Here is a 21026-nt window from a genome sequence, read left to right on the forward strand (position 1 = left end):
AGAATGTTGTCCGATTGCACGGTATTCCTGAGAATATTGTTTCTGACAGAGGTACCCAATTTGTGTCTAGATTTTGGCGGGCATTCTGTGCTAGGATGGGCATAGATTTGTCTTTTTCATCTGCTTTTCACCCTCAGACTAATGGCCAGACCGAGCGGACTAATCAGACCCTTGAGACATATCTGAGGTGTTTTGTCTCTGCTGACCAGGATGATTGGGTTGCTTTTTTGCCATTGGCAGAGTTCGCCCTCAATAATCGGGCCAGTTCTTCCACCTTGGTGTCCCCGTTTTTCTGTAATTCGGGGTTTCACCCTCGATTTTCCTCCGGTCAGGTGGAATCCTCGGATTGTCCTGGAGTGGATGCGGTGGTGGAGAGATTGCATCACATCTGGGGGCAGGTTATGGACAATTTGAAGTTGTCCCAGGAGAAGACTCAGCGTTTTGCCAACCGTCATCGTCGTGTTGGTTCTCGGCTTTGTGTTGGAGATTTAGTGTGGTTGTCTTCTCGTTTTGTCCCTATGAGGGTCTCTTCTCCTAAGTTTAAACCTCGGTTCATCGGCCCTTATAGAATATTGGAGATTCTTAATCCTGTTTCTTTCCGTTTGGACCTCCCTGCGTCCTTTTCCATTCATAACGTTTTTCATCGGTCGTTATTGCGCAGGTATGAGGTACCTGTTGTACCTTCAGTTGAGCCTCCTGCTCCGGTGTTGGTTGAGGGTGAGTTGGAGTACGTTGTGGAGAAAATTTTGGACTCTCGTGTTTCCAGACGGAAACTCCAGTATCTGGTCAACTGGAAGGGTTACGGCCAGGAGGATAATTCTTGGGTCAATGCATCTGATGTTCATGCTTCTGATCTTGTTCGTGCCTTCCATAGGGCTCATCCTGGTCGCCCTGGTGGATCTGGTGAGGGTTCGGTGCCCCCTCCTTGAGGGGGGGGTACTGTTGTGAATTTGGATTCTGGGCTCCCCCGGTGGCCGCTTGTGGAATTGGACTTGTCATCCTCTTTCCTGTTTCACCTGATTCCATCAGTAGTGGGTGTCGCTATTTAAGCTCATTTCTCTGGTGGTTTCTTGCCGGTCAACAATGTTATCTGATGCCTCTCAGTGCTTGTTCCTGCTTCTAGACAACTACTAGATAAGTTGGACTTTTGTCCATGTTTTGTTTTGCCTATTTGTTCCAGTTCACAGCTGAAGTTTTGTTACTGTGTCTGGAAAGCTCTCGTTGATCAGGGATTGCTACTCTGGCGTTATGAGTTAATGCCAGAGTTTAAGGTAATCTCTGGATGGTGTTTTGTTAGTGTTTTTCTGCTGACCATGAAAGTATACTATCTGTCTTCTGCTATCTAGTAAGCGGACCTCAAATTTGCTAAGACTATTTTCCTGCTGCGTTTGTTGTTTCATCTGAACTCACCGTCATTATATGTGGGGGGCTACTGTCTTCTTTGGAATATTTCTCTAGAGGTGAGCCAGGTCTTATATTTCCCTCTGCTAGCTATTTAGGTCTTAGGCCAGAGCTGGGCATCTAGCGATAAATAGGAAATGCTACCTGGCTATTTCTAGTTGCGCGGCAGGCTTAGTTCATGGTCAGTATAGTTCCATCTTCCGAGAGCTTGTCCCTCTATAGGCTTGCTATGATCTCTGCCTGCAGAGATCATGACACAGACCCTTTTATATAATACAGTACCCCCATAGGCAGACCATGTAGCTTAATTCAGCCCCCATAAGAAAACACAATACTCACCTCTCTTCCTCCTGCTTCCTGCGCTGTGACGAGCTCCCGCTCATCTCCAACACTGACAGCGGGCGCGATGACGTCACTGCCCGGCGCCCCTGTCAGTGTTGGCGACGCCAGGAGGCCAGACACTGACAGAGGGATGATGGGAGAAGGAGCGCAGCACTCCTTCTCCCATCAATGCAGTGAGCTGTATCGGGTAGATGCCGATACAGCTCACCTTGCGATGACAGGTGGGAGGCCCACTGCTGGCACCGGGCCCCCCGCCTGCTCGGGCCCCATAGCGGCAGAGCAGGGAGATCGATTCTCCCTGCTACGCCGCAGAATGTAACTGCATCGGCGCGCTGTGCGCGCCGATGCAGTTGAGGTTGCGTAGCTCCGGGTGGGCCCCCTCCGAGCACCGGGCCCGGGGCGCCCACACCCTCTGCCCCCCCGGTAGCTACGCTACTGGCTGCAACGCTAAAACTAAAAGCTCTGATTGAGTCAAAATCACTGAACCCAGTTAAAGAAGTGATCCATTGTTGCATTCAGTGTCTCTTTGCCTCCAACAGGCTTCTCTCAGGTGAGGTAGCAAAAACCTGCTCACAGATTCCCTTTAAAGAGGAAAAGTGTGGTGGCTTAAATTTTTATATAGAGTACTGTGCAAAAGTTATAGGCAGGTGCTGAAAAAATGCTGCAAAGTAAAATTGTTTTAGAAATAGAAGTATTACTCGTTTATATTTATCAATTAACAAAATTCAAAGCAACTGACCAAAAGGGAAATATAACGTTTCTGAAGGAATTCGGCAAGGAGGTTGTTCCAAACATCATTTATAACTAAGCAAAGATCTCCTGGATATACATCTTCTGTGGATGTAGACTGGCAGCAATACTTCAGTCTCTTCAATTAATCCCACACAGACTCGATGATGTTGAAATCAGCACTCTGTGGGGGCCATATCATCACTTCTATGAATCCTTGTTCTTAACGCTGCAGGTAGTTCTTAATGACTTGGCTGTATGTTTGGGGTCATTTTCCTGCTATAGAATAAATTTGGAGCCAATCAAATGACTCTCATAGGTTTTGCATGATGGATAAATATGGATATGATGCTGACAACAACCTCCCTGCTAAGTGACTCCAAAAACTGTTTGCAAGTGCACCTAGAAGAATTGATGCTTTGATGTTTTGATTTCTAAGGATGGTCATGTCACACCAAACATTATTTTGATTTAGATTTCTTTTATTGATTCACTTTGCATGTTGACAATTCATAAAAAATAACTTAACAATATTTTTGAAAGCATTCCTACTTTGCAACGTTCTGCACCTCCCTAAGCTTTTTGTAGTTATGTATTTTTCTTATATTTTTAAATACTTTGTTTATTTCTCCTTAGCAGACTTGAGCTATATATACTGTATATATCATATTGTAGGAAACCCCTAAAAGACAATAGCGCAAATAAATGTACTAGTATGTCCGCTCTAAGGTCCACATATGTGGAGGGGGTTCAGGAGCTAGGACCCCTCCACATGCAGCACATACCAGCTGTGTTTAGATACCACTGTCAATCGCTAAGGGGTAATGTTTCTCCTTGTGGAGAGTGGCATGCCTGACATGCCAGCATAAGGAGAATTATTGTCCAGGCAATAGTCCTTTGGGAAATTAAATATTCTAATTGCCTCTTTACAGAGAACATCTAAACACTTGAACTTTAGTGCCACCCATTGGACTTAGCACTGATCCACATTGTCATTTAAATGGAGCAGATGCACCTCATGGGGTGCCAATGGGTTACCAAGGCAGCTGGGGGCCTGTTGGCAGCCCCTATGGTCACTATTTGGTACTACTATGAAGGCCAACCAAAAGCTAGGCTTCAGAGGAGACCATGATTTCTACTTTAAGCTTTATTCTGCAATACTGTATTTCTGCAGTATGTAGAACAAGCAGTCAATGGATCCTTAGTTCAATATATATATATATATTAGTACCACCTCTGGACCTACTCCTATCTCCAGAATGGGGGTTCCCCCAATCTCCTTTTTCTAACTGGTATGCAACAGCAATGACATGCGAGGTGGTCAGGTCACGCATGTGCAGGCTCTCTCCCTTGACTGCTATGGGAGTTTCAAACGCAGCATGAATAGCCATTGTTGGAACCAAGAGACCCCAGGTCCTAGAGGTGGGACCCACATATATAAAGGCCCCGTCTCACATAGCGAGATCGCTAGCGAGATCGCTGCTGAGTCACAAGTTTTGTGACGCAACAGCGACCTCCATAGCGATCTCGCTATGTGTGACACGTACCAGCGATCAGGCCCCTGCTGCGAGATCGCTGGTCGTGTCGGAATGGCCTGGACCTTTTTTTGGTCGTTGAGGCCCCGCTGACATTGCTGAATCGGTGTGTGTGACACCGATCCAGCGATGTCTTCACTGGTAACCAGGGTAAACATCGGGTTACTAAGCGCAGGGCCGCGCTTAGTAACCCGATGTTTACCCTGGTTACCAGCGTAAATGTAAAAAAAACCAAACACTACATACTCGCCTTTCGGTGTCCAGGTCCCTTGCCGTCTGCTTCCTGCTCTCACTGACTCCCGGCCGTACAGTGAGAAGTGAGAGCACAGCAGTGACGTCACCGCTGCGCTCTGCTCTCAGTGTACGGCGGCTCAGTCAGAGCAGGAAGCAGACGGCAAGGGACCTGGACACCGAAAGGCGAGTATGTACTGTTTGTTTTTTTTGGTAACCAGGGTAAACATCGGGTTACTAAGCGCGGCCCTGCGCTTAGTAACCCGATGTTTACCCTGGTTACCCGGGTGCTGCAGGGGGACTTCGGCATCGTTGAAGACAGTTTCAACGATGCCGAAGTCGTTCCCCTGATCGTTGGTCGCTGGGGAGAGCGGTCTGTGTGACAGCTCCCCAGCGACCACACAGCGACTTACCAACGATCACGGCCAGGTCGTATCGCTGGTCGTGATCGTTGGTAAATCGCTTAGTGAGACGGGGCCTTTAGACATTCATGGCATATATTGTCTGTAATGTAGTGGGTTTTTACAAGCAGATTTATTACCACAGTGAGTACTATTTGACAATATAAAAAGTCAAACAACACTTAGAGAGAGGTTGAAACCTGTATCAATTCCTGTGAATCTATATATATATACTTAACTTGTAATGTCTTCACATCCTGTTCTGTCCAGATGTGTCCGGATCCCAGAATTCCAAGCGGCGAAAGTTCACCGACCTCCATATTGGGACACCCAAGTGATGGGTGTCTCAATATGGAAACTGCTGGTGGTACCAGCGTCTTGTGCGGCACCACCAGCGGTACACCGTCGCACCACACACACACAGTATACACTGTACGCACCACACACACACAAACTGCATATGCCGTACACACCACACACACTGTATACGCCGTACGCACAGCACACACACACTGTATACACCGTACGCAGCCTCTTGCATGATACCACCAGCGGAACACCATCGCGAACATGCCGCCGCTGGGATCAGTCGAATGATTCACTGACCATCGCCATCTTTGTACAGGAGGAGCGCATGCACAGTTTTAATGTGACCACCACTATCTGTCTGCACAAAGATGGCGGCAGTCTGATTTACTGCGCCTGCGCGAATTCCGCGCAGGCGCATTGAATCATTCCGCTGATCCTGGTGGCAGATGCGCGACGTGTCTACAGGCAGAGGAAGTCGGTTACATTAAAGGGGTTTTCCCACTAACGAAAGTTCATTTTAAAAATTGTCTGAGTCTGACCATGTACGGAGCATATTCTGGGCAGGGGAGGAAGCAAAAAACAATACTGACATTACAACAGAGGATCACAGAGGATTTCTTTTGTCAGGTAAAATATTTCACTGACTGTTTTTAAACAATATTTTACCTCACAAAATGTATCCTCTCTGATCTCCTGCTGTAATGTCAGTATTGTCTTTGAGGGGAGAGCACAGCACAGAAAGGAGAGAGACAGCAGACAAGGGGGATAGCACACGGGGTAGACAGGTCAAAGAAGAGAGCACAGATGGGAGAAGTCAGCACATGGGGAAAGAGAGAGTGGATAGGTGGGGGAGCACATGGGGGAGAAATGTTCTAATCTAAAATCAAAGAATATACCCTATAGATCAGACCTGGGCAAACTGCAGCCCGCGGGCCACACGTGGCCCTCTGGCTGTTCCAGTCTGGCCAGCACACCGAGACAGCCAAAGGGCTGACACAATGGCCCACGGGCCGAACCTTTTCCTCCCCCACCCACCGTCCATTCAATGCCACTGTCACTGTTGTCTGCATTCTCAAGATGCTGAGACTCAGTGCACAGGAGACAGGAGCTGAGCGCCAAGAGAAACAGGAGTGAGGTGAGTATGTGGTGATATTTGTATGTATATATGGTGGCTATGTGGGGCTTACACTGTGTATGTTGTGGCTATGTGGGGCGCACACTGTATATATGGAGGCTATTTGGGGCTCACACTGTATAAATGATGGCTATGTGAGACTCTCACTGTATATGGAGGCTATGTGGGGCTCACACTGAACCTATGGAAGCTATAAGGGGCACACTTATATATGGAGGCAATGTGGGTCTCACACTGTATATAGAGGCTATATGGGGTACATGCTGTATGTAAGAGGCTATGTGGGGTACATGCAATACATCAGAGGTTATGCAGGGCAGACACAGCATATAAGTGGCTATGCGGGGGCTCATGCTGTACATGAAAGACTTTGTAGGGGTACACACTGAATAAATGCTTATGTGGGGGCTCAAGCTGTATATAGGAAGGCTATTGGGGGCTCACAAAGAATATAGGAGGCTATGTGGGGCTCACTTTGTCTATAGGAGTCTATGTGTGGCTCACACTGTATATGTGGAGGATATGTGGGGCTCATACTGAATGTAGGAGACTATGTGCGGCTCATACTGCATATAGGAGCCTATTTGGGGCTCATACTGTGTATAGGAGACTATGTGGTGGCTCATACTTAATGTAGAAGGCTATGTGAGGACTCATGATGTATATATGAGGCTAAGTGGTGGCTCACACTGCATATAGCAGTCTATGTTTGGCCTCATGCTGTATATATGAGTCTATGTGGGGCTCATACTGTATATAAGGCTATGTGGGGGCTCATTCTATATATAGCATGCTATGTGGGGCTTATACTATATATAGGAGGATATGTGGGGACTCACACTATACAGTTAAGTCCATATATATTTGGACAGAGACATTTTTCTAATTTTGGTATAGACATTACCACAATGAATTTTAAACAAAACAATTCAGATGCAGTTGAAGTTCACACTTTCAGCTTTCATTTGAGGGTATCCACATTAATATTGGATGAAGGGTTTAGGAGTTTCAGCTCCTTAACACGTGCCACCCTGTTTTTAAAGGAACCAAAAGTAATTGGACAGATTAAATAATTTTAAATAAAATGTTCATTTATAGTACTTGGTTGAAAACCCTTTGTTGGCAATGACTGCCTGAAGTCTTGAACTCATGGACATCACCAGACGCTGTGTTTCCTCATTTTTGATGCTCTGCCAGGCCTTCACTGCGGTGGTTTTCAGTTGCTGTTTGTTTGTGGGCCTTTCTGTCTGAACTTTAGTCTTTAACAAGTGAAATGCATGCTCAATTTGGTTGAGATCAGGTGACTGACTTGGCCATTCAAGAATATTCCACTTCTTTGCTTTAATAAACTCCTGGGTTGCTTTGGCTTTATGTTTTGGGTCATTGTCCATCTGTAGTATGAAACGACGACCAAGCAGTTTGGCTGCATTTGGCTGGATCTGAGCACACAGTATGGCTCTGAATACCTCAGAATTCATTCGGCTGCTTCTGTCCTGTGTCACATCATCAATAAACACTAGTGACCCAGTACCACTGGCAGCCATGCATGCCCAAGCCATCACACTGCCTCCGCCATGTTTTACAGATGATGTGGTATGCTTTGGATCATGAGCTGTACCACTCCTTACTTTTTTCTTTCCATCATTCTGGTAGAGGTTGATCTTGGTTTCATATGTCCAAAGAATGTTCTTCCAGAACTTTGCTGGCTTTTTTACATGTTTTTTAGCAAAGTCCCGTCTAGCCTTTTTATTCTTGATGCTTATGAGTGGCTTGCACCGTGCAGTGAACCCTCGGTATTTACTTTCATGCAGTCTTCTCTTTATGGTAGATCTGGATATTGATACACCTCCTGGAGGGTGTTGTTCATTTGGTTGGCTGCTTTGAAGGGGTTTCTCTTCACCATGGAGATTATTCTGCAATCATCCACCACTGTTGTCTTCCGTGGGCGCCCAGGTCTTTTTGCATTGATGAGTTCACCAGTGCTTTCTTTCTTTCTCAGGATGTACCAAACTGTAGATTTTGCCACTCCTAATATTGTAGCAATTTCTCGGATGAGTTTTTTCTGTTTTTGCAGCTTAAGGATGGCTTGTTTCACCTGCATGGAGAGCTCCTTTGACCGTATGTTTGCTTCACAGCAAAACCTTCCAAATGCAAGCACCACACCTTAAATCAACTCCAGGCCTTTTATCTGCTTAATTGAGAATGACATAATGAAGGGATTGCCCACACTTGTCCATGAAATAGCCTTGGAGTCAATTGTCCAATTACTTTTGGTCCCTTTAAAAACAGGGTGGCACATGTTAAGGAGCTGAAACTCCTAAACCCTTCATCCAATTTTAATGTGGATACCCTTAAATGAAAGCTGAAAGTCTGAACTTCAACTGCATCTGAATTGTTTTGTTCAAAATTCATTGTGGTAATGTCTATAACAAAAATTAGAAAAATGTTGTCTCTGTCCAAATATATATGGACTTAACTGTATATACGACTTCATGTGGGGCTCATACTGAATGTAGAAGGCTGTATGGGGGCTCATATTGTATATAAGAGGCTATGCATAGGCTCCTACTGTATATAGAAGGCTATCTGGGGGCTCATGCTTAATGTATAAGGCTATATTGGAGCTCACACTGCATATAGGAATCTATGTGGGGCCTCATGCTATATATAGGAGTCTATGTGGGGCTCATACTGTATATGAGGCTATGCAGAGGCTCATACTAAATGTAGTGGGCTATGTGGGGGATCATACTGAATGTAGGAGCCTCTGGGGGCTCATGCTATATATAGGAGGCTATGTGTGGGCTCATACTGTATATAGAGGCTATGTGGGGGCTGATATTGCATATAGGAGGCTGTGAGGGGACTCATAGTGTACATAGGGCATGGTGTGTGGGCCCTTGCAGTATATAGGGGGGCTATGTGTGAGCTCATACATTATATAGGGCAGTGGTCCCCAACTCCGGTCCTCAAGAGCCACCAACAGGTCATGTTTTCAGGATTTCCTTAGTATTGCACAGGTGATGCAATTATCACCTGTGCAATACTAAGGAGATACTGAAAACATGACCTGTTGGTGGCTCTTGAGGACCGGAGTTGGGGAACACTGATATAGGGGGATGTCAGCATACTTAATTCTGCTCAATACAGCTCTGGCAAAAATTAAGAGACCACTGCAAAATATTCAGTTTGTCTTATTTTTCTCTTAATGGGTATATTTTGAGTAAAATGTAAATTGTTATTTTATTCTATAAACTACTGACAACATGTCTCCGAAGTTCCAAGCAAACAATTTTGCATTTAATTTCTGAAAATGAGAAATGGTCAAAATAACAAAACAATGTATTGCTTGCAGACCTCAAATAATAAAAAAAAAACAGGTTAATAATCATTTAGAAACAACAATACTAATGTTTTAGCTCAGGAAAAGTTCAGAAATCAATATTTTGTGGAATAACCATGATTTTTAATCACAGTATTCATGTGTCTTGGTATGCTTTCCACCAGTCTTTCACACTGCTTTTGAGTGACCTTGTGCCACTCCTGGTACAAAAATGTAAGCAGTTCTTTGTTTGATGGCTTGTGACTATCCATCTTCCTCTTGATTACATTCCAGAGGTTTTCAATGGGGTTCAGGTTTGGAGATTGGGCTGGCCATGACAGTGATTTGATGTGGTGGTTCTTCATCCACACCTTGATTGACCTAGCTATGTGGCATGGTGCATTGTCCTGCTGGAAAAAACAGTCCTCAGAGTTGGGGAACATTGCCTGAGCAGAAGGAATCAACTGTTTTTCCAGGATAACCTTATATGCGGCTTGATTCATACGTCCTTTGCAAAGATTAACCTGCCCAATTCCAGCCTTGCTAAAGCATCCCCAGATCATCACCGATCCTCCACCAAATTTCACAGTGGGTGCAAGACACTGTGGCTTGTACACCTCTCCAGGTCTCCGTCTAATTATTAAACGACCAGGTATTGGGCAAAGCTGAAAATTAGACTCATCAGAGAAGATTACCTTACTTCAGTCCTCTATGGTCCAATCCTTATGGTCTCTGGCAAACTTCAGCCTGGCTCTCCTTTGCTTCTGAAAGGCTTGTATATAGCTTTACATGACTTGAGTCCTGCCTCTAGGATCCTGTTGCGAACTGTTCCTGCCATGCACTTCACCCCAGCTGCCATTTGCCATTCCTTTTGTAGCTCACTTAATGTCATCCTGTGGTTGCTGAGTGAAACTTGAATAAGATGACGGTCATCCCGGTCAGTGGAGAGTCATTTTTGCCCTCTGCCGGTCTGTAGCTTTGCTGTCTGCTGCTTGACTTTGTTGTAATGGACTACCATCTTAGAAATTTTAAGGATGGAAGCAACATGACGCTCACTGTGTCCCTCTGCTAGTAAAGCCAGAATTGAGCCCTTCTTTTCCTCACTCAAGACTTTTCTTTTCAACTTCTTTGGCATGGTTAAAAGTTATTTTTTCATTCCTATTACTTTTGAGATATTACTAGCACTTGTTTTGCCATCCAGCTTGTCCTATTGCAAGAGGATTGTGAACACCACAACAGTGTTTTTATACTTTCCTTTGTTAAATAAGATTTGGTCCAGGTGATCACCTAATCAGAAGCACATTAAGTAGAATGAGGTGTACCCTGGTTTGAATTCAACTGACAATGGAATGGAATGGCTGTCAGACATGTAGAGAAGCTGATTTTTATAAAACTGTGCAGTGGTCTCTTAATTTTTACCAGAGCTGTATTAAGTGATATTATAATTAATTATAATTAATAATTGTAATATTATACTAATCTTAATATTGAGGAGAATTAATTTCGGCCTATTGGGTTGGCCCTCCATAACAGTCACAGTCTCTCATGTGGCCCCTTGGGAATACTAAATGCCCACCCCTGCTATTGATGATCATATCTACATGGTCTTGCAGGGCCTAGAATATGGTTCCTTAGTTTGGAGCAGAACGAGCTTCATGTGATGCCATGCAGCCTATTTTTGTTGTTCCATATACAATATGGAAGTATTCTTCCCTAGCAGCAATGCTGGAATATGTCCCAGTTTGAAATCAGAAGCATAGAAAGGTACAGTAGAGGAGTCATATTCAGATCCATCGTAGATCTGTGCAAACTGTGATTGCTAAAAATACTTAAACCCATTTGCTAATACATTTCAACGTATTTCTAATCTTACCAAAGGATAATAAATATAAATTTAATAAATCAATATTTAATGCATTACTTACTGTTTGACAATAGGATTTCAATGCCTTTAAATAAAACTGCATGTTAATTAAAAAAAAATAAACAAACTAAAAAAAAAAAAGCCAAGAAGTTTGAACTTAGCATTTTTGCTGCTCTTCCAAAATGTGATGAGTGGGACAAGACTGCCAGCAGGTTAATTAAAATGTGATAAACCAATTTTTTTTGAACTGAGAGGCAGACATTTCCAAATGACACTTGGAAATATATCACTTTTATCACACACGGAAATGCGAATTCATTCAAATCCAAATTAGTCTGTAAACGCTTTATGAAAAATAGTAAGAGGCACGTCTCAGCTCTTGACTTTAACTGACAGCGCAGCTGTACAAATGTTACACCGAGTGAAGATGAGGTAAAGGAATTATTGTTTAGTGTATGCTGAACGAACCATTTACAGATCATTTTTACCCGAGAGGAAAAAAAAGACAGCGAACAATTGAACTGGAAGTCAGAATACTGTGTGTCAGCCACTGATCATCCTCCCTTTCCACATCCAGATCGAAACGTACACGTATAATGCCCTTCACTAATTGTTAAGGCAGCACTAATTCTCCCTGTGTCCTTCTTGAAACTATTGTGACTTGTTTGTAACATGTTAATGGAAATAGCCTGAATGAAATGTGTCAGGATACAGATACTGAATAGAAGATTTTGAATAGAATTATCTTGGTTGATTGCATAAGCAATACCTCTTATTGCCGGAATAACACCTTAACGGCACAATAATGACGACATGACAATGTATGTAAATCAAGAACTGCATGTGGGTTTATTTCACACTTGAGAAAACAGTGGATTTAATTGTGTGAACCGAAATGTACTGTACAATATTAATGATAGAACATCAAAATGTATAATTCATAGTGCATTGCTTTATTTTGTATTTATTTCATTTTTTTTTTTGTCAGTTTCTTTTGTACGTGCATCTGAAAAGATGCAGGCGCCAGTAAAATTTCTCTGTTTAAGTCAGTCTGCAGGAACTTAATTTTATTCAAAAATGTGATTTTTTTTTTCTTTACATTTTATATACATAGGAATTGAATATAAAATGACAATATAAAAAGTTCAAAGTGAAAGCATACAGCCGTAAGGTACAAAGGAAGCAGAACTGTTCCAAATGGTAAGATATGTAACATGTACTCTTAAATTGTTATCTTTTATTTACATGGAACATAATTTAATATTTGCCCCAGACTGTCCTCTTTTTTTTTTTCTCAGCCAGAGAAGGACTGCATTGAAGTACAAATGTAACCCCTTGGATGCCTGACCACTCGAATGGATGGTAAATCTTCTGATGCCCAAAGGTTTAACAAGTCGGTAGCAAAAAAAGGATAAAATGCAGCACAACTGTAGGAAGATAAGCTTGTATCGGAGCTTATATTTGCAAATAATTAGAAAACATATAATTCATGTCGCAAAAAGAAATTATTTCTACATGTTTGAATAAAATATTGGCATACAACAGCTTGCTCTAGTAAAACATTATTTTCCATTGTGATACGGAATCTTTTCTGTATATTCTATTTTTTTCAGTTTTGCATTATTATGATTTATTTTTCTACACGTGTGGCAGAGTAACCCTAGGAGTACTATATAGCCTTCCTCCTTTACCCTAGGGCTGCATACATACTTTTTTTTCAATCTAAGATCTGTACTCAGTATTTATTACTATAATATATTTTAATTTAATTTTAATTTTTTGGAATCGTATAAAGACTTTAATTAAATATGTTTTATCTATCAAAAGGCACAGAAATGCTATGGCAGTGCTCAAAGGGTTAACTTGATGCCACAAGATTTTCCAACCTTTTATTGTCATGGCAACGTGTTAATTTTAGGATGTTTGTTTTTATGTCATTGTTCTTTGTGTTTCTTTGTGGTTAAATTAATGTCTCTCAATAGTGTCTCCCACTACATTCTACAAAAGATAGCTTAACATCAAGAACAGATGTTGAAAATTAAAGGTCAGACATTGACTCACAAAAAAACATGCACAAATCAAAGACAAAGAGAATATAAATATAAATATAAAATATGTGTAAGAAAAAAAAATCCAGATAGGCAGTTCAGCAACAAAAATAAGACTGATTTCATAGGCTCAGCTCAGGCCTAGTGCAGTATTATGAATATGTTTAGTGCAATGTTCTTGTGGTCACTTGCATACCTGGCTGCATAACTGGACGTTACTGTTTTTCCAATTCAGTTACATATATCACATGATCCTCTGGGGACTTTCCATGTGTTTTACTAAGGTGCAGTTTAACTGCGTGTTTGCTTGCAAAAGTCCGGTTGCAGAGCTTACACTGGAATGTGGAGCCTAAGTCCTCCTCAATAAGTCCAATTGAGCTTAGAGCCTTGTTGGTGATAACTTTTGAAACATTCTGCTGCTCTTGAATTTGATTTAGAGAAAGCTTTGAAAGATCCTTTAGACTAAATCCTAGATGTGTCTCTAAATGACTTATGTATGTTGAAGCAGTCCGGAACTGAGAGGCACAATCATTACAAAAGAAAACAGGATGTCCCGTGTCCAGATTCTTTAAAAATTTTGTTCCCCCTGTCCTCCTTAGTTGATATTTGACATTGGCCAACCAATGGCTAATTGTTGTCATTGAAAGACCAGTAAACTTAGAGATGTGTACCCGTTCTTGAGGACCTAAGTCTGACATGATATATTTGCCTTCAGCTGTCTCCCGTAAACTAGAAGCAAACTGGGCCTGAAGTATGAGGAGATGCTGTGGGTTCCAGTTAGACTGTCTGCCCTTTCTTTTATGTACAGGAGATAACTCATCCAATGCTTCTTCGAAACTGCTACCATCGGCATCTGACTTTTCGGAAACAGTTGACGGTGTCGAAGACTTGGGTGTTAAACGTCCAGTGAGATTCTTCACCATATCAGAAATATCCATTAGTGCACTTTCCCTAAGCGGTGAGGATACTGGGTCAGTCATACTTGCAACAAGAGGTTTATTTTTGGATTTTGTCAAGTCTATCGGCTGGTCGCTATTGTCATAGTAGTACCGATCAATAGACTCTACTTGCTTGACTGGAGTGGTTGGATAGATAGGTTTGTCTAACATACTATTGCTAATTTTGTATAACATTGCTAATGGATCCAAAGATGGACTAACTGGTTTTGACACTTTGCCTAAATGTGTATTCATAATGGACTGTAATGCACTCAGTGGATTAATGAATGATGGCTCAGTTGAATGATCTGTTATAATTCCTAAGGTGTTGCACCCATTAGTAATTTTTGTTTTATGAGATTCTGTACCATTAGGTGTGTGGGGTTCCAAAAGGGCTTCCTTTTTTGTCTTCTGAAGGTCAGCATCTGGGGATTTCTTTATAGTCTTTGCGTTGGTTTCCTCTGTTTTAAGAATGCCTTTGTTTTCTTTTGCTACTGGAGATAAGGGTTTAACTGGAGTCACTTTTTCCTTCTCTGTGGGCTTTTCTTCTTTCTTTACATTTATTTTTCCTGTCACCTTCTCCACTAATTCCTCCATTGCAGATACATTGCTTTTGTGAGGTGGGGGAGATAGGCTACCAGGAGAATGGACCAAAGCATTATGTTCAGATGCCATGGATTTGACACTACTGGCATATGATGGTTGCATTTGCACACTCTGTACAGTTGGCTGCAATGTTTTTACAGATCCTGGCAACTGATAAGCAGCATGTATACTAGGATATCCGCCCCACGATGGTGCTCCATTTTGAGCCTTACTAATTGCAGAGGACACTGTATTTTCCAGTGACTTTAAAATATCCAGTCCACCTTTAGGACTATCATCTAAATCTTCCTCTCTGAGGTATTGATATGAAGTAGCAGGCTCAATTTTTTCAGGTTCTTCATTTTCTTCCTTTATTTTCTTTTCTGGCTCAGGATTGACCACTTTTTCCTGTTCGACTTCTTTTCTGTCCTCGGAGTGTGGAGATGCAGCTGGTGATTCTGGCTGCTTTTTTATATAAGATGCTGGTAATCTGGCATGTGTAGTTGGGGGTAAAGGTATTGACTGAATTTTTTCTTCTACAACTGCATCCAAAAGTAGTTGCTTTCCTTTTTTAGAGGCCGAATTGGTCACTTTTAGGAAATGTCCAGTGACCATCATGTGAGCAGTAAGTTGTTGTAAAGTATCATGAGAGCTGCCACACTCCATGCACTTCAAAATTTGAGCCTTGCGTGCCTCAAACTGCCATGTATAACTAGCACCATTTTGATAGCCATATCTATTATTAGGGGTCACATAAGGATTGGCAGCTTTAGGGTCCTTTGCATTATCAGTTCCTGAGGCCCCTGGAGAGATTCCTGCTTGATCAGGTGACTCAGGTGATGATATATCCTGAAGAGCACGTTTTTTTGTTGTAGGGACCAGTTTTGTAATGGCTGGTACTGGCTCTTTCAGAGGCACTTTTTGGTAATGCTTCGTTTTAATCATGTGAACACTGAGATCTTGCAGAGACTCAAAGGAATGTCCACAATACATACACTTCAGAACTTTCTGTGCATCTTCCTTTCCTTCCATTTCCATAAGTGATCTTTTTCTAGGTTTAGACCAACGTCTGGTTCTTTCAGCTTCTCTGTCTCGATTATCATCACGATAATGTCCTGTTTCATTCATGTGAACAGTTAGCTGTACCAGTGTGTCATAAGCTGCACTGCAGTCTTTGCATCGGAACTTACTGGCACCAGTAAAAACAGACCCATATAGTTTATTGTTTTGCCGGTAGAGCTGCACTGTGCTAAACAGGCTAGGTTCTGGCAGAAGTCCATATGATGTTTGTTGCAATGTTTTAGCCAGTGCAGCTTGGTGCCAGTCATATCCAGAAGCACTGTTATTATTTATATTGTTGCTTGTACTAACACTAATACTAGTACTTGTATTAGTACTACTACTGCTACTTGTAATGGGTGTAGGTGTAACAGAATTAGGATTTACATCTGCATTCTCACTTTGCTTGCTTGTATCTACACTTGTGGTTGGACTTGACTTCTTCAGATCTAATGCCAGAGTGGACCAACTGCATTCTGAAAGCAAATTAGTATACACTGCTTTAATTTGTGCCAAACTGTCCTGAGGGTAAGATGAATTGTCTGCATTCTGGCTGTCTTCTCTGTCTTGTCCATCCTTGGAGGAAGTACTTTTGAAATCTGCTAGATGATCGCTCGTTTCACTAAATGGAGACCCATAGCCAGCATCATGATTAGTTGCACTACTAACAGGGGAATTTTGGTAGCTCTGAGTCTCTTTGTTTTCTGGTTCTTCACTAAACAAATATTCACTGTCTTGGACATCTAAGGAAAGTCCATCATCTTCTACATTGTCCTCATCGATTTCAGCTGCCTTTAATTCTTCTGCAGGAACATATGCTGAAAAACAAAACAATAAAAACTATTAGAAATTTGCTGAAGAAATATATGTATGCATGGTTAGATCAATTTGCTATATGATAATAAAAGTATTTGTGGGAATACATACACTTTTAGCTATAATGCTATGATATAGCTTGTATACATACTCCCAAAAAAGAAGCATCTACTAAACCAAAATCACATTAAAGGGAACCTGTCACCCCGTTTTTTCGGTATGAGATAAAAATACTGTTAAATAGGGCCTGAGCTGAGCATTACAATAGTGTAGTTTGTGTACCCCGATTCCCCACCTATGCTGCCGAAATACGTTACCGAAGTAGTCGTTTTCGCCTGTCAATCAGGCTGGTCAGGTCAAAAGGGTGTGGTGTCCTCCCCCAGATCTTGCGTAGTTTTCCGTTGGTGGCGTAGTGGTGTGCGCATGTCCAAGGTCCAGAATCCTCTGCCAGGGGATTTCAAAGAGCGCGGTGTCCGTTATTGCATTGGTGATCGGTGGGCGCGGCCATCTTCCTTTGGCCGCGCGTGCGCAGAAGCGGCGCTGTGCTGGCCGCGACGCTCTGCTGGCCGCGGCTTCAGGAAAATGGCCGCCGCGATATCCATCTGCGCACGCGCGGCATCCCGCGGCCATTTTCCTGAAGCCGCGGCCAGCAGAGCGTCGCGGCCAGCACAGCGCCGCTTCTGCGCACGCGCGGCCAAAGGAAGATGGCCGCGCCCACCGATCACCAATGCAATAACGGACACCGCGCTCTTTGAAATCCCCTGGCAGAGGATTCTGGACCTTGGACATGCGCACACCACTACGCCACCAACGGAAAACTACGCAAGATCTGGGGGAGGACACCACACCCTTTTGACCTGACCAGCCTGATTGACAGGCGAAAACGACTACTTCGGTAACGTATTTCGGCAGCATAGGTGGGGAATCGGGGTACACAAACTACACTATTGTAATGCTCAGCTCAGGCCCTATTTAACAGTATTTTTATCTCATACCGAAAAAACGGGGTGACAGGTGCCCTTTAATGACTCCACATTTTTAAGTAGCTTTTATGCAAGTTATCAAACTAAGTCCTGGGCTGAGATAGGAGGAATCATCTTCTATGAAAGTAAGACATTTCAAGGTAGACTATATTAAGTACCATATATGACATGTATACATAAACGTCAAGCTTGTGCCAAACTATCTTTATGATTTAGTGAATTTCAGGTAGTGGGAAGATATCAAGGAATATCACTTATAAATTTATGCTAGACTAGTAGGCCTCAGATAAAAGGAAATGGGCAAAGAGAAGGTACATAGACAAACTAAAGGACATTTAGGCAGAGAGAAGACATATAGGCAGAGGTATGGCAGATAGGCAAGGTATAGGCATTTAGGTTGAAAGGAACATAGGCAGAGAGAAAGGCACATACACAGACAGATGGGACATAGACAGATGGAAAGTACTTAGACACAGGGAAGACAAGTGAAGGGAAGATGATTAGACACAGGGACCATGATTAGGCAGAGGGAAGGAGCATAGGCAGAGGGAAGGCACATAGGCAGAATGAAGGCACACAGGCAGGGGGAAGGCACATAGGAAGAGGGAAGGCACAAGGGCAGAAAAAAGGCGCAGAGGGAAGGTACATAGGAAGAGGGAAGGCACAGAGGCAGAAAAAAGGCACATAGGCAGAGGGAAGGATCTTAGGCAGAAGGAAAGACACATAGAAAGAGAGATGACACATAGAGGGAAAGGCACAAGGGAAGAGAAAAGGCACAGGAGGCACACGTAAGCAGAGGGAAGGTCCTTAGAGAGAAAATACATAAGCATTCATTTCTCAAATACTAAATTGCCTAAGTACATTGTTAGTTTCAGCATTAATATTGAAGTCCTTGCTAATCATAGGTATATATGAACTGTTGCCTATACTGTTTGGATAGTCTTGTCCAGGATGCTGACAACCAAGTTATAATAGAAGAAAATTGTTCTCCCCAAAAAATACAAGTGTGACCTCAGCTTCTTGAAATCTAAAGAGAAGTGATATCTATGAACAGATGGTCATGGTATCAAAATACTCGGAAGCCTGCTGGCAAGGCTCCCAACATTGTGCATGTGCAGAGATGAAAGATTGATGCAAATAATCATAAAGCTGTATCGCTAAAAATATTCAAGATAGCTAAGATAAAAGAATATGTGGATAAATTAGATAACAGAGTTAAAACACTGAGAATGAAATGGGAATTTAAAAAAACACAACATCTTTGCAAGCTCATAGATCTTTTTTAAGTTATAAACTGCTTATTTTTATGTATGAAAAGTATTTTTAGCATAATTTATTTAGTTTGTATGTTATTTTTCACATTTCTATTAGAGATGCCAGTGTGAACATGCTTTAGCTTGTGTAAACAAAAGTGAAGATGTCCAAGAGGTTGCAACTACCCAGCCTAGTATAAGGATCAGAAAGGTTCACAATGGTAAATTCTCCCATACACAATAGATAGTTGTGGAACGATTGGCCAACAACTAACTCTCCTGACATGTTCGGTGTTCTTTATGACTGAGTGACTGCCAGAGGAATCTCTCTGAGAACAAAAAGATTGTCAGTCCGAAATTGGATTTGCTAGATCTTCCAGGAGACCCCTATACTCATTAGACTGTTGGCTGGGCCTGCTAATATCAGTCAGTTCGGCTTATGTTAAAGTGAATGGGAGCTTTAACATAATTAACATAGATTCAATTACGGTAGTTAAATAATCATATGTAGAGAATTGCTGTACATATAGTATATCTATTAAAACAAAACATTCTAATTACCGTATATACTCGAGTATAAGCCGACCCCCCTAATTTTGCCACAAAAAACTGGGAAAACTTATTGACTCGAGTATAAGCCTAGGGTGGAAAATGCAGCAGCTACCGGTGAATTTCAAAAATAAAAATAGATGCTCCATACCATTCATTATTGCCCCATAGATGCTCTATATAAAGCTGTGCCATATATAATGCTCCATACCATTGATTATTGCCCCATATATTATCCATATATAGCTGTGCCATATAGAATGCTCTGCACCGTTCATTATGGCCCCATAGATGCTCCATATAAAGCTGTGCCACATATACAATGCTCTGCACCGTTCATTATGGCCCTATAGATGCTCCACATAAAGCTGTGCCATATATGCTCTGCACCGTTCATTATGGCCCAATAGATGCTCCACATAAAGCTGTGCCATATATGCTCTGCACCGTTCATTATGGCCCCATAGATGCTCCACATAAAGCTGTGCCATATATGCTCTGCACCGTTCATTATGGCCCTATAGATGCTCCACATAAAGCTGTGCCATATATGCTCTGCACCGTTCATTATGGCCCTATAGATGCTCCACATAAAGCTGTGCCATATATGCTCTGCACCGTTCATTATGGCCCTATAGATGCTCCATATAAAGCTGTGCCATATATGCTCTGCACCGTTCATTATGGCCCCATAGATGCTCCTTATAAAGCTGTGCCATATATGCTCTGCACCATTCATTATGGCCCCATAGATGCTCTTTATAAAGCTGTGCCATATATGCTCTGCACCGTTCATTATGGCCCCATAGATGCTCATTATAAAGCTGTGCCCTATATGCTCTGCACCGTTCAGTTTGGCCCCATAGATGCTCCTTATAAAGCTGCCCCATATGGAATGCTCTGCACCGTTCAGTTTGGCCCCATAGATGCTCCTTATAAAGCTGCCCCATATGGAATGCTCTGCACCGTTCAGTTTGGCCCCATAGATGCTCCACATAAATCTGTGCCATATATAACGATGGTGCTGCTGCTGCAATAAAAAAAAAAAACACATACTCACCTCTCTTGCTTGCAGCTCCTCAGCGTCCGGTCCCGGCGTCTCTCCGCACTGACTGATCAGGCAAAGGGCGGCGCGCACACTATATGCGTCATCGCGCCCTCTGACCTGAACAGTCAGAGCGGAGAGACGCCGGGAAGACAGAGCGGCGCCCGGCTTGTGGAACAAGGACAGGTTAATATGCGATACTTACCTGCTCCCGGTGTCCCGCTCCTTCCCCCGGACAGCTGGTCTCCGGGTGCCGCAGCCTCTTCCTCTATCAGCGGTCACCGGCACCGCTGATTAGAGAAATGAATATGGGGCTCCACCCCTATGGGAGTGGAGTACATATTCATAAGTTTAATGAGCGGTCCCACGTGACCGCTGTACAGGGGAAGAGCTGCGGCACCCGGAGACAGTGTGACGGGCAAGGGGAGCGTCAGGATCACCGGGACTAGGTAAGTATGCCTCAGCGCCCTCTCCCCCTCAC

At 42.8% G+C, this 21026-nt stretch overlaps 1 protein-coding gene across 1 annotated transcript in view; it reads right to left on the minus strand.

The window, feature by feature from the left end:
• Positions 1–12093: 12093 nt before the first annotated feature.
• Positions 12094–21026, minus strand: part of TSHZ1 (teashirt zinc finger homeobox 1) — a 139740-nt gene continuing 130807 nt past the window's right edge. The window contains exon 3 of the mRNA XM_077270081.1: positions 12094–16717. Within this exon, the coding sequence (XP_077126196.1) occupies positions 13533–16717 (3185 nt within the window). The 3' untranslated portion in view covers positions 12094–13532. The remainder of the gene's footprint in view (positions 16718–21026) is intronic.

Source organism: Ranitomeya variabilis, chromosome 6, assembly GCF_051348905.1.
Source record: "Ranitomeya variabilis isolate aRanVar5 chromosome 6, aRanVar5.hap1, whole genome shotgun sequence".
NCBI classification, from domain to species: Eukaryota; Metazoa; Chordata; class Amphibia; order Anura; family Dendrobatidae; genus Ranitomeya; species Ranitomeya variabilis.